This window comes from Pholis gunnellus (assembly GCF_910591455.1).
Source record: "Pholis gunnellus genome assembly, chromosome: 16".
Lineage (NCBI taxonomy): Eukaryota > Metazoa > Chordata > Actinopteri > Perciformes > Pholidae > Pholis > Pholis gunnellus.
In genome coordinates, this window is record NC_136543.1 from 3,321,423 (window position 1) to 3,338,196 (window position 16,774).

The 16,774-nt window shown below is 43.4% G+C and overlaps 1 protein-coding gene across 1 annotated transcript in view; it reads left to right on the plus strand.

Annotated features, from left to right (window-relative positions):
- The first annotated feature begins 12,692 nt into the window (after positions 1 to 12,692).
- The window catches only part of LOC306708357 (ETS domain-containing transcription factor ERF-like), a 43,280-nt gene continuing 39,198 nt past the window's right edge, over positions 12,693 to 16,774 (plus strand). The window contains exon 1 of the mRNA XM_079176189.1: positions 12,693 to 13,302. Within this exon, the coding sequence (XP_079032315.1) occupies positions 13,281 to 13,302 (22 nt within the window). The 5' untranslated portion in view covers positions 12,693 to 13,280. The remainder of the gene's footprint in view (positions 13,303 to 16,774) is intronic.

Sequence of the window (16,774 nt, forward strand, 5' to 3'; positions counted from 1 at the left end):
GTCTCTGAGCCGGCTGCTGCCGACTTTGACATACTTTTCTGTCTCTGCCGTCAACAGACTGTAAAAAGCGTATGAATGAGGCACTGTGAGATTGTGGGAGGCGACTGGCCTGTTAGCATCACTATCACTACTCTGTGCAATTTGGCCTCTAATTCAGTTTGCTGGGAGTGATTTACAGTCAGTGAGAACGTAGACTAAGCATCCTGAATAGGAAGCATTTACCAGGGATGTATGTTACTTTGTGGCACATTCTTATTTCTACACTGTTCATACTCAAAGCACTTGTCTCTTGGTTTTATTTTCATTTCAATCCTACAGCTCCATTGATGTATGTGCATTGGTTACTCACTGTGTGCTGTATTATTTGTGTGACGCACTTTATATAATAAATACCATGGTAGTATTTGGGGGATTTGTAGCAGATAAAAAACATTACTTTATTAAAAAAAAGGAATTGTAAGGTTTTTTGGAAAGTATTTGAATGCTGGTATGAACACACAACATCCATATCTGATGGGAGAGGAGCATACACTTTTGATCTGGCAATAGTCTTTGCAGAGGAGATACTTTTGTTGATCTGATTAATTTAAAGGGAAGCTTTGGTATTTTCTTTAAATTTTAACCCTATTTTTCATGTTTTTTGTGCCTACGTGACTAATGGAGAATGTTAAGCTGATTTCCACAATGTGGACGCAGTGTGAGAATTCAGAATAAGACACAAGATACACAATAACAAATGGAGCAGATCAGCCCAAAAAAAGGTTGTATTTGTCTCTATGCTTCTCTCCGTGATGTTGTCAGACACTTCTAATAAGAGTCTGAGTCAGTGGACGAGCGGTTACACAGGAGCCTGTTTATCGGCTGCCGGCTGCAGCATCTCCTTCAACACTGAAACAGTTTCATAAATTGTCACTTGGACACAAACACATGGCAAAATATTGTTGAAAGTCAAATATTCTGCTCTGAATGAATTCATCTAGTTCGTCGGTCCGTTGCTTTTTTGAAAGAAACATATCTGATGAACCCACATCGGCTCCCTGTCCAACAACAAACACAGTTAGTCAGCAGCTGAAGACCAACATCACAGAGATCTTACTACAAAAAGTGAATTTTGGATTTGTTAAGTAGAAGAAAAATGACTCCAATGTCTTGATAATGTGAATATACTAATTAGTTTATTCAGGATAAGCCCTTTAAGATGGTTCCTGTGGTTTTTGAGGGGGAGTGCCTACACTTGATACAAACTATCGAAGCAACAACATTAAAGTGGTAACAGACAAAAAAACAAACACACAAACTAGTAAATATATCAAACTTTTTGAAGAAGAGATGTTCATTGATGTCACTTAAGATGCTCCACTTTGTTCACCAGTTAGTCACTAACTCTGTCAGCCGTTTGGTGCTGTACAGTTAGTGCAGTTGAATAAAGGTCGATGTGGACCCAGAACCTAGACGTGAGCTAAGAGGCCGGTGAATCAGGAGGCCACAAACACATGAGATACCAACACAGCTTCATGTCGGCGGAATGTTTAAGACGGACTTTTTCTGACTCCTAGTGGCCAAAACAATCTAACCAGCTTTATTCAAACAGTATTCATTCCCCACATTACCCGCTTGTAAGTAACCCTGGGAAATGTAGGAGATCATTTAAAGGGCCAGTGTGTAGCATTTAGGGGAACCTATTAGCAGAAATGGACAATAATATTCATACTTATGTCTTAAAGAGTCGTCGTGTTTTCGTTAGCTTAAAATGAGCCCTTCATATCTACATAGGGAGCGGGTCCTCTTCACGGAGTCCACCGTGTTGCACCGTCATGTTTCTACAGAAGCCCAGAACGGACAAACCAAACACTGGCTCCGACACGCTTGTGAAACTGCGGTAACAGGAGCTGCAGAGTGCAAAGCCTCCTTCTGACTCCCGTTGCTCCTAAAGTAGTGTTATTATCGTAAGGATGGCCTCTGAGGAGGCGAATGGTGTTACTATGGTTTTGTACTCTGCTGCTCACGTCACCGCAGTCTTGGAAAAGGAAGTGTGAGTATTTAGTTGGTTGCAATCTGCAACAACAGGCCCCAAACCACACTGAACCGTGTCGCCCGCAAAACTATTGTTGTCCTACATTTTTTCCAGAATTCTTTGAAGCTCGCCCGCCTGCAGCGGCCGCGTCTCGGTGTGATCGGGCCCTCATAACGTTAGGCTGAAGGAACCGCGACATATCGCGGATATCCTCCGACATACAGGCCGCAGGCGCTGTGTGGCTATATTGACTGAGTTGACGGAGCGGTCTGGGTATTTGGGGGAGTGTAATATGGGAGGAAGCGGCTGCATGGTGCCAATAGGAATAGGAAGAGGGAGTTCCTCCAGAGATAGACGGAGGAGGCTGTTAACACATACACACCGAGCTCTGTATAGACTGACACCGTTCCACACATACCTCCAGTCTGACTGACTGACTGCTGGCTGCTCCATTCTGTAATCTCCCCCCCACACACACACACATTCTATCACACCTCCTCTTCTCCTCCTCTCCCCTCTCTTGCCAACTTACAGTTCTCTCCTTCATTCACTGACTCCTCTCGGCTGTGTACTCGGCCTCTCTGGGTTCCCTTGCTCATGTTCTTCCGCTTCTTCTTCTGCCTCTTCTGTTTCTTCTTCTTCTTCTTCTTCTTCTTCTCTCCAGTACAGACTTGGCACAGGGCTGTAAGTAGAGGTCAAGTATAACCCTCACAATCCTCCCTGCAGTCCCTCTTCCTCTCCAGGGACTCAACTCTATCTCTCTCCACATTAAAGCTCTATTTAATGGGACTGCGTTGTCTCTCTGCAGAAGAGCTGACTCGCACGTAATCAAATGCTCGCTTTTGTTCCACGTTCCCACCGCTCGGCCACGTGGCGAGAGTTGTTTCCGTGCGGTTCGTTGTGCAGAGCGATGATCTGCGGAGGTTCATCAGCGACAAAACTATATTGCGTGAAAGAGCAAAAGACATATTCAAGTGGTAATTATTCCGAGCGTGTAGGACAGATTCTGAAGCCTTTTGAAACCGTTTTGGTAAAGATCTCCCACCACAAGGAAAATGGACGAATCTCTTTGTCCTTTTTCTATCCAACATGTGTTCAGGAGAGGGACATCGTTCTGTCCCCTCCTGCTCTCTGGGTCATTAATACGGCGTAATGACAACATTATCGGCTATAATGAGTGATCTCTGACTCACAGTCATAAAAAGCTCTGTTTTCCTCGTCCACAGAAAAACAGCAGGTTTTGCAGAGGAATCCATTCTGGTCGGCCATTTTCAGGTGTCAAAAACACCAGCTCAGTGCAGACGGAGGGTCAATAATTTGGTTCAACTCATATTAAGTCATTGGTGTCCGGCCATGCAGGTAGTTTGGGTTTTACTTGCCCAGGTTTTGTGATCTGCTCATTTGAATTTTTCTTGGACACAACTTGATGATGAGCAGAGATATGAAACAGGATCGAAGTAGCTCAAACAAAAACACACATCAAAATAATACATACATACTGACAAAATATAGGAATGTCAGCAAGTCATAGCAGAGCCATGAAGCCCAACGCAAAAAAAAAGGACAAGAACTAGGTAGGAAAAGAAATACAATAAATGAAAGAAAATATTAAAAAAGACAAACAAAATTTGGTTTTATTTAACCAGGAGAGAGAAATCCACGTTGACTTATTTGTCGAGTAACTTGCGAACAGTAACGGCACTTCCTTAGTTATTTGAACCCAAATGACGATCTAAACCTAACGAAGTAGTTTTGTTGCCTAAACTTAACCAATTATTTCACGATCTTTTCCCAAACCTCACTAATAGTTTCCTGTGAAGATGGAAGTTTATTTTGAAAAGACTTTCGTAGAAAAACATATGAAAAATGAGGATTCACTTTTCATAGAATATCATACAACCCGTTGTATGAGGATGTGTTGAAAAGTGACAACACTTGAAAGTCGATGTCAGCCCCTCAGCTCCTCAGCCAAATATCACAACGTTTGTATTCATAATATTCATAACACTAGCCACTCTGTACTCTCATCGGGTGCTTTCTTACAAATCTTCCCCTTGCATGCTCACATTCTAATTTACACATTGATCCTCACTGATTTGTCTTCTGCTTGCTCATGTTTTACTTTAATAAACTGCCACTAGTGATCAACACAGGACCATTGACAGCTTTTGAGGTGGCTATTTATAGATAGCTGCAGGCTGTTATTCAGACACTTCTTGGTCTGACTGTATGCAGACGGAGCTGCTCGGGGGCTGTCCTCCTCCCCGACATTCAAATGAGCCCAGAATGTCCCCCGTGACCTCCCGCAGCCTAATAACAAGCTAATGGAAAGAGCTCTGCCGCCCCTCTTTCTTTCCTCTACACATTTGTTTTCCTTTTCAGGAACCCCGCTCTTTCCTCCCCCTCAACCTTCCCCTACTTGTCCCCCCCCCCCCTCACCCTCCTCCCCCATTTCTTCCATGGCCTCATCCTCCCCTCTTTCCTCCCGTTTCTGTCCTCTCTCTCTCCTCCCTGGTGCAGGAGCGTGTTAATCCCATTACACGTGTGTGAATACCAGCTGGAGGAGAGGGAGAGAGGGAGAGAGGGAGAGAGGGGGAGAGGGAGAGAGGGGGAGAGGGGGAGAAGGGAACAGAGAGTGTTTGTGTCCGACTAGGACTGACTGCATACTCTGCCACTGCGTCTGGTTGATGCAAAATCCCCTACTGCAACTTAGTGACGGTAATACAATGTCATGCATTATGATGAAGTGTGATGTGGGAGTTTTTCACTTTTCAGCTCTCGAGGAGAGCAGAGGACGACTTAAATCCTATTTATTTTTTCCTTACTTGTTATTATTAAGTATTTAAGTGTCTGCAGTGGTGGAATGTAGCTAAGTACATTTACTTAAGTACTGTGCTTTGCTTAAGTATTTCCACTTTAAACTACTTCATACGTTTTACTCTGCTGCATTGCAGCTTTAGTTACTTTTCAGATTGAAACACAGAAAAGCTTATAACGAGTGACTACAGTGTATCTACTGTTAAAGGAGCAGTGTGTAGTATTTAGTGGGATTTATTAGCAGAGATGGAATGTAATATTCATAACTGTTTTCATTCATGTATAATCACCTGAAACTAAGAATCATTGTGTTTTTCTTAGCTTAGAATGAGTCCTTCATATCTATATAGGGAGCAGGTCGTCTTCACGGAGTCCGACATTTTGCACCGCCACGTTTCTACGGTAGCCCAGAACGGACAAACCAAACACTGGCTCCGGAGAGAGCCTTTCACATTACCTGAAGGCCACCATAGTTCTCCAAACACGCGCTTGTAAAGGGAGGGGCGGGAGGAGGCCTATTCGCCACGAGATGTCGCTGAATCCTACGCACTGCTCCTTTAAGGTTTGAACTAAACCAAATAGTAACCTTTATGACGTGTGCAGTTCAAATCATCTTCACCGTAATCATCTGCAATGATAATTATAATGTTATATTATAATAATGTATCCTATTAATAATAATAATCACAGTACATAATGGGGTAGCATTACAATAAGAGGCGCCGTTCTAAGTACTATTACGTTTGTTCAAGTTCAAGTGCTTTTCGGATATATTTATATACTTTTTGAAGGACCTTTGCTGTGAGATATTGCTACTTTTACTCAAAGGCACAATGAGTAGGACTTTCCTAAAAAACAATGTTTCGATAATAAACCTGATAAAGTAATCCCTCCGAAGCATCACTTCTGACCCACTAGAAGTGTGTGCCTGTGTCTGGGATCCTGCCCTCTGACATTTTTGAAATTATTGATTTATTGTTATCGACGCATTCAGCAGAAATTGTGTGGAAGTATATGTAAATACCACAAGTACCCTTAAACTGTATTACAATAATAATAATGCTTACTACATACAGTAGTATGAGTCAGAGTCACACGTAAAAAGCACTTGTTTCAACTCAATTTCTCTTATTGTGACTCCATTCAAGCGCCCAGGAGGTCGTCTTCCAGTTTCAAACTGCTTCAAATTCCACGTGCCATGTTTTAAAGCTGCTTGTGTTGGTTCTGAAGTGACCCGGCTCCTCTTCATGATTCAGGGCCCGTCGCTGGGATGTCGGGGAGGGCGACGAGGACGGGAGCTAGACAGGGCAGACAGGCCCAATGTGGCTCCTGAGGAGTTCAAGCGCCAAGAAAATAAACAAGCCTTTTGATCACAAAGGGCCCATTCACTCTCTCTCTCTCACTCACTCTCTTTTCTTTCTTTCTTTCTCTCCCCCTCCCCCTCTACTGATCCCCGGTAGATTCTCCTCAGCTCTCCTCTCCTGACCTCTGTCTTTCCCTTCTTTTAAAAAACCTCTCCACGTGTCTCTTCCCACCGTTTTACCATCTTCTCTGTACGTGTCCCGCTGCTTTGTGTGTCAGACAAGAGCAGCGGGCAGACAGACAGACAGACAGACAGACAGACAGACAGGCAGACAGGCAGACATCATCTGACCAGCCAGCGGGCAGACAGACAGACAGACAGAAACACATACACAAGGGCCTCCTTATTCCACAAACATAAGCTCATGGTGCAGAGCAGAGGAACACAACATGGAAAATGTCTTCATCACTCCGAAACAGGCAGAAACTTTCCCCTCCAGCCACACGAGCGCGTTCTGCTGTCACGAACACACGAGCGACCTCGCTTTGACTCAACTGCTGTGTGTGTGTGTGTGTGTTTCTGTGTGTGTGTGTGTTTGTGTGAGAGAGAGTGTTTTCTTATGCATACAGATGGGCTGGTGTGAAAAGGCCTCTCCCATTACAGTTTTGTTGTCGAGACCGAGCGCCGCTCGCTCTGAGGTGTGGCTCCATTTGCCCCCTCGGGCCTATTTTACCATTTTAAAAACACGGCAGATTTCCTCGGATAGAAAACACTTAAACTATAGAAGAAGAAAAAACAAAGATGTGACCGTAGCTCTATTTGGGAATTTGCTAATGGGACCAAACCCCAAAAAACAAACAAAGTAAAGGTACATTTCAGTGTTTTTTCCCCAAACACATAAAAAGCACAGGGTCAAACTCAACAAAATTTGGGTCAACGTAATAAGGCTTTACTTTACTTGATGTACCCATGGTAGAAAAACACTCACAGCAATGGGTTATGTTTTTATGTTACTGCTACTAAAATATGGTGTGGTTATGAAACGTAGTCAACTCAACCTCTTTTAAAAAGCACATGCAACTATTTTTGTTACTGATTGTAAATAATATGTGCACCCATTGCCGTTTAAAATGGCATATACACATACTTTTGTAAAAAAAAACAATTATTTTCTAAAGGTTTAAGGTAAAACATAGTTTGGGTAAATAACCCAACAGTGACATAAACATAATAGTGAAACTGTGTCAAAGCAGCCCATTGATATTGGGGTAAGTTAATGATGCCATCTAATGAGCAACAGCACTGAAACCAAAATAACAGCACAATCACCAAAGCCCCACCGGTCACACGTTTTTAAGAACATCCTCATTCATGAAGTCCTGTTTGCTGATGAGGGGCATTACCACCTCAGTAATGAACCGATGGCGACTCTGGTGATTTGTTAGTCCCAATCAGCCCACCAATTCACACGTATGTGGCCGTCAGGTCTCCCGCTGAGCTTTTGTTGCCGTTGCTTTTGTTGCCGTTGCTTTCGCATGCGGCCGGGTGTCTGCATCACAGTCTGCTCGGCGGCCCTCCTGTTGCATCAACAAGCTATTATTTCCACTTTTCAACCGGCCAGCGAGGACACAGCTCGACTTCAAGTTGTCTTGTTGTGAGTGAAGGGATTGGCCTCAAACAATAGGGACTTGAGCGGAAGTTATTTAGCACAATATTCCCATCATCACACTTAGGGGGATGTTGTTTTTTCTCCAAATCTGTGTTTTGTTTTGTTTTTGGAACTGATTTGTCTTGCAGGAATATTTTCTTCAACATTTTTTTTATTTATTTTTTTAGATTTTTGAAACACAAAAAGGCAGTAAACACAGTGGCTCATATCTTATACACAAGACAAATCCAAAAGTGCAAAATACATAAAGCAAGATACTGGTTCCAGTGGACAAACATATTAATGCATATTAATGTTAATTACTCTTTCATGTCCAATCATTTTAAACCAGTCTGGAACTTCTTGCTGTAATGCAGAAAAGCAACGTTCAACCAGCCACTTTAGTACCGAATCAGACTAACTCTCCTATATCGCCCCAACGTGTTGTGAAGAGTCTTTAGACATAAAGCAATGAACATTAAAGAATCAACACTTTTATTTTCTTATAAACTACTGTTTTTTGAATGCAGGCTTGGTGGGAAGATGTATTTTGGTTTATATATAATTCTCGCCTCACAGTGGCATCTCCCACCTACACAGCTACACGTATCTGCAGCTGCAGAACACTAAATTTCTCTAACGAAACGAGAAATTTGCATTATATCATTATTCACTAGGAATCTTTTCTGGTAAACTGGTTGCACTTTTGTTAGTCTTTCAGTTGCAGAGCAGACGGGTACAAATATCTTAGTGAGTACCTGCTCCTCTTTGGGTGCGCTGGACATAGAAAAGGTTTCCTAAAGCCTGGTGGATGCAAGTTTCTTGGTGGAGTTGAAACAAACTGATGTCGTCATGCTGAGCGGCAGACCAGACACGACGGGATCGTTCACACTTCACTTCCTCGAGGTGTTTGTCCCGACATGTCCTCGGGTGGAGCAAAAGGTCAGCAGCAGAGCAGAGAGAGGAGAAAAGTGACAACCTCACAAATGTAGAGCAGAATCAATTAGTTCCTTTTCACAGCAGACATTTTGAATGTTGTAATGTCGGGAAAAAACACCAGTTACAAATAACATTTAGAATAGCTCTGTTCTATTCAAGTGTCCCATTATGCACAATACCCTGAAGCTGAAGCAGCTAAATGGAATTCAGCCAGTGGCGGGCCGTGCATTTTATACCTGGCCCTTCACTGCTGAAATACCACCTTATAACCACATGATGGCGCCACAGCTAGGGTTATTATTCGTTTCTTGGGCTGTAACTATATAACGTTACGTATTCGTATTAAACTGTTCGTACGAGGCTTACAAACCGAACAATACGTTTGAATAATACTAGTGCATTTGGAAAATCCAGAAGCTTAAATTGTAGTAAATATAATGTTTCCTGCGCTCACGTAGTGGTCTGTGTGACCTCTGAACCGGAACCAAAACAGCTGAGTCCGCAAGAGTTCCGGGAGGCTAGGCTAACTAGCTTAACGGAAAAACAACAGAAGCAACACGCATTCTGTTACACACTCAAGGGCCATTTAGATATTACCAGTTGACTTACCAAATGCTGATCACATCCTCTTTTCTTTGTTGACAAAGAGTTTAATCGGTTAAATCCCAACTCACAAATCCGTTTAGCTTCCAATTTCAGCCATTGAGTGTTAAAAAACAAAGCTAGGTAAAAAAAAAAAAATCTACACCAAGCAAAATGCAAAAAATATCATAATTGCATTCATATCTTTTAATATGAACTCTTGTTAAGACTCTAGTAAGCCTCTGCTGTAAGTTTCGTTTCACGACAGTCACATGCTCGCCCACTGACCAATCACAGCACACGCTGAATCTCAGAGCTGCAGTAATGTTGATGTAGCTGTAGGCCTGCAAACCGCTCTGGCGCGTCACAGAATGTTAACCTAAAGATCTGATTGGTTGAAGACTATGACAATCAACAATATCGTCCTCATTCACTTAACCTGCACATGGAGGCACTGGTGAGTCTGCAGGCCTATTGGGCCTCTCTTCTTACCTAGAGACACAGAGGTGAAATCTGATTGGATAAAAGATCTACTTAAAACAAGCTGCACTGGAAGCAGAGCAACTGAGGAAGACAGTAGCTGTGCAATGAGAAAATAAGATTATGGAAAAAATATTTTTATAAATTATGATACATGTAGTGTATTTAAGAAAAAATATTAGATTATAAAATAGCTATAACTTTGTGATTCTGTTTAGGCCAGCAGAGAAGGCTTTGCAGGCCCTGACGGCCCGCCACTGAATTCAGCCATTATTAATGTGTTAGTTACATGTGCTATTCATACTGTGATATGTCAATATGTCTTCTGTGATTCATCTTTGAGTTGATTTTCATTTTCAAAAGGTAAAATTCCACTTCTCAGGTGTGAATATTTGCTTGTATTCTTAGACTGATAGTGAACTGTTTGTCCGACAAAAAAAACGAACATTTTTGAGACGCAATTTCTTCTTTAAACAATTAAAAGGGAAGTTTGACATTTCAGGAAATACATTTATTTGATTTCTTGCAGAGAGTTAGATGAGAAGATCGATACCACTCTCATATCTGTTTGTTCAACATGAACCCAGAGCCAGCAGCCGGTTAGCTTAACTTTAGCTTAGCTTAGCACAAAGACTGGAAATGGGGGGAAAACCACGACGTATTAGGAAATGACAAATAACTTGTTAAATTAGTGAGCTGGTAGGCGTATTTTATTACCCATGGACAGAGCCAGGCTAGCTGTTTCCGTCTGCTTCCAGTCTATGTGCTAAGCTAAGCTAAACTAAGCTAAGCTAAAGAGACGCAGCAGCTGTCGCCTTAAATTGAGGAGACAGACAGGCGAGGGGCATCAATCTTCTCATGTAACTCTTGGCAAAAAAAAGCAAAAAATGTCAATGTCAAAACTATTTTAATCTATATTCAACAGATGAATCATCATAAACATGACATACACACACAGACACACACCTGTAGATTCTTTGTCAGAGGTTTTGTGGTGAAGGTGTTAACGAAGCATCATGCGGGGCAAGCAGGAGGAGAATTGCTGAGGAGAGGAGGAAGTGAGGTACAGAGGAGGAGAAGATGAGAGGCGTAGGCCAAAATGAAGTAGGAGGTGATAGTTACAAAACTGAGGCGGATGAAGGAGCCACGCAGAGCAGAGGAGTGAAAGAGCAGTAGGAGTGTGATGTACGGGGGCAAGGAGGAGAGGAAGTGGAGGAGAGGAGGAGGCGAAGGAGTGCCAGCAGAAAGAGGAGATGTTTTTTCTGTTGTATTGTTATTGTACCACGTGTGTGTGTGTGTGTGTGTGTGTGCGTCCGTGTGTGTGACAACGTGACAATCGCATGAAATACTTCACCCACCGGCTGGCCTTCACCTCCCACACACTGCCACTCAAAGTAAATGAGCAGAGCAGAGGAGGGAGGGAGGGATGGACGGGAGACAGAGAAAAGTGTGATGACTGATTGGGTAAGAAAGAAAGAGAAAGGGGGAAAAAAAATCCACACTTATTATTCTCCACTTCACTTCCTTCCCATGCGCACTTCGGCTCAGCCCGCTCCTCGCTCTCCACTTTACGCTCTTGAGTAATTACCGCTACTTTCTTTCAACTCCTCTCTCTCTCTCTCTCTCTCTCTCTCTCTCTTTATCTGCTGCCTCCTCAGAGCTGCTGCAAGTGCTGAAGGGCCCTTTATTAGAGAGGGAGAAAGGAGTGTGGGAGAAAAGAGATGTGTGTGTGTGTGTGTGTGTGTGTGTGTGTGTGTGTGTGTGTGTGTGGGGGTGTGTGTGTGTGTGTGTGTGTGTGTGTGTGTGAGTGATGAGCCCATAATGCTAATAAGCGCCTGATAGGCTCCAGGCGACGTCCTCTCATAATTATAGTCTTTGCACACGGCCACCGTCCGTTCCTGCGGGATAAAGGACACCTGTTGATTGTCCCTTTCCTTTCCTTCCTTCCGCGTGTGTGCATGGCGGATGGCGGCGGCTCCCTGGCCGCTTCTCCGTCGCAATTTACAGGTAAACACGGCGCCTCGCGGCTGCAGCGGGTCTCCACGGCAACGCCGTGACGCGCCAACCGGGAGCGAGCGGGGTGCTAAACTGGAGGCAGCGGCGGCGGTAACTCCGGGCAGCAGAGCAGCGACTGGTCCTCATCGAAGATCGTCTATCGAGATGATGAATTGCTCGGAATAAAATAAAAAAAGTAAACTGATTTAATTTAATTAACACTCAAACATAAACCAAACTGCAGCAGACATGTGTTTGTGTCTTTACATACACAGTCTGTTTTATTCATGTTATTTATATAATTAATTGAATTAGCTTTTTATTTATTGAACTGAGTAGGTCGTTATTCGCAGCATCAATGTTTGCCACTTGTTCTCGCACACGATAGGCTCCCTGAAACGTTTAGTCCACAGGTGTAGTTGACTATCCTACTTAAACTAAGTCAGAAACTATTTTGCTTATCCAATAATAATTTTGAAAACAAAAACTCGTCCCAGCCTCTAAAATGTGAATATTTGCGGGTTTCCTCATCCTGATTCTGACAAAACCGTATTACATCTTGTGTTTTTTATGGCTGAAACTACAACATTTAATTTAAACAAAAAACGCTTTAGTTCAAGTGCGTTTGTTGATTTGTTTGTTTTTTGTAACATATACTACCATAACTTTATAAGATTAATTGTTGCACTTTTATCTACTCCCTGATTTTGTGCCCCCCCAGAAAGGAAAACTGAATCCACCATGAACATTCACACTCCATAAACGATCTTTGGCAACAAGTGGGCGTTCAGTTCCTCACCCTTCCCTCCCTCCGTGGGTCAGCGTGGGCGGCCCCGTGTGGCAGGAGGAGAGCGAAACACGACACCCGACAGGAGAAGGGGGGGTTGAGAGAACACGAAGTGAGTGCAGTGGAAAAAGAAAAAGTCTGCCGGAGAAAGAGAGGGGCAGAGAAAGAGCGGAGTTGGTTCGGTTTTTTTTGTTCCTTTCTGAGGCGCCGCTGTTGTGACTGTCGGTGAGGATGATGATGTGGAGGAGGAATCGACCATGCGACATCGTTTCAACAGACGGGATGAACGTTTAGACTCGTCGCATTCCGCTGCTCCAGTACGACCGACGGCAGCACGACTCCTCCAAACTTCGACCTGCGCCATTCAGACCCGGGCGACTGGATTCCCCCCCCCCCCCCCCCCCAGAGGCTCGGGGCAACTTTTGGCATCAGACGCTGCGTACAAATATTGCGAAACAAAACTTTTTCAACAAACGCTGATGTGTCGAGATAAAACGCAGAAGCGTATGTGAAGTTAGCTGGTTTATTTTTCAACTTAAAAACGAGCACATTGTCGGGGCAGGTTCTTTTCTAACGAGCCACTTGTGAGAACAACACCGGAGGAAGGAGTGGGGTGTCACTGCTAACTCGGCTAGCTCACTTGGCTAAACGCGAGCTAAAGTTACGAGTCGACGGGCAAAGTGACCGAAGCAACGCGCCGAAGACGACAGCGAAGATGAAGACCCCGGCAGACCCCGGTGAGTTGACGGTTCACGCTTCTTGGCTTCAACTTTTCAGACGCCGCCGTTGTTCTTCAAGTGAAAACAACGGCGCCTAGCCTCAGCGGCTAGCTGGTTAGCACGCCAACCAAACTCTCCGCTCCAGGGGAAAGTGTGACAAAATTATGGCGCTAGGGTGGATCCATCCGAGCCTCATGTTATTTTTTCTGCTAAAGTTAAAAAAAATAGAGCCCACCTCACGGGCAAGTTTATTTCCAGATAAAGCGGATCCATACAACCGTAAATGCAATTTTTAAAAGTTATTTGCACGATATTTAAGTTGAAGCTACTATGCTGAGCTATTTACAGTGAGGACATGAGAGTTAGCATGATGTTCCGGATCAGTGGGAAGCAGTCAGAGCCGGGGCCACACTGACCCTGACTGCGATAGTGGTGCATTTAACATTTATTTCATGTCCCACTTGAGACGAATCAGCTTTAGTTTAGCTTTTAACCAACACCACATGGAACAACTATGAGTGACTGAAAGTTGACAGTGCACATACAATATTTATTTTTAAATCTACAGGAGAAAGGGAAAGAAGTGGATTAAAAGAGAGATAACTATAACGGATTTGTTTTAATTTAAATGCATATTGCAGGAAAATAGAAATAGTCAATTGGAAGAGTTGATAGTTGCTTTGCGAAGAGAGATATTACTTTTCTGTGTATGAAGTGGCTAAGCTAATTGTCAGATATTTATTTGAATTGATTGGTGTTCACCATGGCGTTTTTTTATTTAGCTCTTTGCATTTTCGTTATTACAATCTGTAAACCACACTTCTATGTCTCACTACATCACAGCCCACAGTAGAAAGTGACTGTTTGATTGGATGATCGCTGATAAGCTGAGGTTGACTCTGAGGTTATCTGAGATCCTGGATAACACGCTGCCCGCATCCTTGGTGTGAGACTCTAAAATTCAATCAGGAAACTTATTGCAACCCTTTGTTTACAAAAATTCTGTGTTTTCTTTGCTTTGTGAGGCACTCTGCAAGTAATCCCCTTTGACCCTTGATAGATGCAGGAATTGTGTCCAGGCTGATGGTTTCAGTAGCAGTAACAGATCTCGACTCCAAGCTACCATTTCAAATTCCGCTGTTTTTTAAGCTGTTTTCATTGTCATTTAAATGATTACGAATTTTCCATCCGCAGCTTGTGATGTCTCCTCGATTGTGCCTTTTAGGAGCTCTTAAACTCAGTTTAGTCAGAAGTCTTGTGCTGAAGGAGATCAAATGCCCATAATGGATGTTTAAGAGAGGAATGCCACACCGCGACACATCATCCTAATTAGAAACCTTTAGATCTCTGCGCTGCTTCAGACAACTTTTTTATATCACAAAAACAATAATGAGAGAACTTTTTTTCCCAAGAGAGAACTTTTTGTCAGAGGATCTGTAGCCATGTGGGTGTGTAAATATGGGGGTAAATATGATATAAGTTCAAATGGCCTGTGTCAGCTGTTTGATGGTGTATTTTTTTGTGAGTGCCTCATGGGTGGCAAATCCCCCAAATGTTTGAGAGTAGAACTGAACGTCATGAACCCTGGAACTACTTTCTTTTATTCTTGACCCATAGAGCTCACCGCGCAGAAAACTTGCACCCAATACTAGACAAAAGACATTTCTTGTGTCATAAACAATATTTAAATCGTCTGAACATTGTATTCCCTCTCAATGACTCCCATCATCCCGAGGATCAGAACAGCAACATTATGCTGCACTTCCACTTAGTTTTAAAAGTAGAGCGCTTTGTTTGAGCCATGTGCCATCTAGCAGAGAACAGCTCCCCTTTGACTATTTATAAATGCTTTTCTGGTTTGGTTATGCTGTTAAATGAAAGCCAGCACGGCTTGTGAGTTTTTTCAGTAGTTCCCATTTTAGTTGTTTTGTGATTCATACCAACTTCCTTTACTTTCTGGGGACTGAAAAGCTCAAAATTAAGCTGTATAACATTTGAAGTGACATCACTGTGGTGTGTGTTATTTTACTTTGACTTTTTTTGTAAGAAGGCCCGTGTTATCAATATAATATAATACCAAAGGATCCCATTGGGTAACCGTGATCGACATCCACATTATATTATGCTTGCAGCTACACAGACCCTTTGTCTGTATTTCCCTTGGTGGAGCAGCCTGTTGACTATTTTATGTATATATGGGTCAACCCTCCACTCCACTCTTCCTATCAGGAAGTCAGCAGTCTGGCCCACCAGCACCAATTTTCCACTTGTGTTACTCCTTATATCAACACAGCGCCACATGTTCGACGTCACAGCTGTAGACGGCCAGCAAACCAGCACGCTTTGTTGCACACTGTGTGTGTGTGTGGAGTGAAAGGAGCCATACATGAGCAATTAGCTGGTGTTAAGTCTGGTATGAGCTAGGCTGCTGTTTATGACTGTGAGTGTATTTATGTGTTTGTGAGTGTAAATGTGTGTGTGTGTGTGCACGCCCCATATGCGGCTCTACCTGACATTGATGTGGTCCCAGCAAAGCGAGTGTTTGACTTTTACCAGCGAGACCAAATTGCCCTTTGTGGAAGACCATTTGGTTGTGGGCAAGTTGAGTCAGCCCATTGTAATTACAGGAAGAACAACGAGACGTCTTTTTTATGCAGATTCAAATAGCTCTAATAACACCGGTTAGACCAAAAGCTAATGAACCACAGGCGTGTTTAGTTAAAAGACTGACGCTGTTAGTTTCCTTTGGGAAGGACTCTGTTGTGTTACTGTCTCACCATTAAACCGAATTATGCCGTCGGCACCAGCAGCAGAGACGGCACAATTGCGCTACAAGTCGAGGCCAAGACGTTTGTCTCGGGGGGGGGGGGGGAACGTTTGAGAAGACGTGCTGGCGGCTTAAGTGTTCAGTGATGTGGTTGTGCAGTCTCTGTGTTTCAGGACACTCTGTCTCCTCCGTGATTCAGTGACGACGAGTGCAGAGCCTGTAGAAAACAAGCAGGGTGCCCGGCCTGTGGTGGTGCCGCTTGCAGCTTTCTCGAGGAACCGCTCATGTGAACTACTTTAACACTCTGCACAGAGATGTCTTTGGTCCTCAGCAACACGCCTGCCGTGACATAGTTGCGTCACACACCCAAGAGACAGCTTCTCACAATCAGAAACACCGGTGAAAAACACCAGGGGCAGACTCTACCGTTCGGCAAGGTGGGCCCCAACTGAAAGGGCCCCAAAGAGCCAAAGATTAAATATGTTTAGATACAAAAAATATTGAACTGTTACTATTCTAACTCATTGCACACCCGAAATACCTTGCAAAAAGCCCGGAAAGCACTTCAAAGTATGTAACTCAACTTTATACTACTTACTATGTACTTCTACTTCAGTGGAAAACATTGTACTACTTCATTTACCTGACATAAACCCGGACAATACACATGCCAAGTGTGAAGTAGATCGGCTGAGCGGTTTTGAGGTATGTGAAGGACAGACA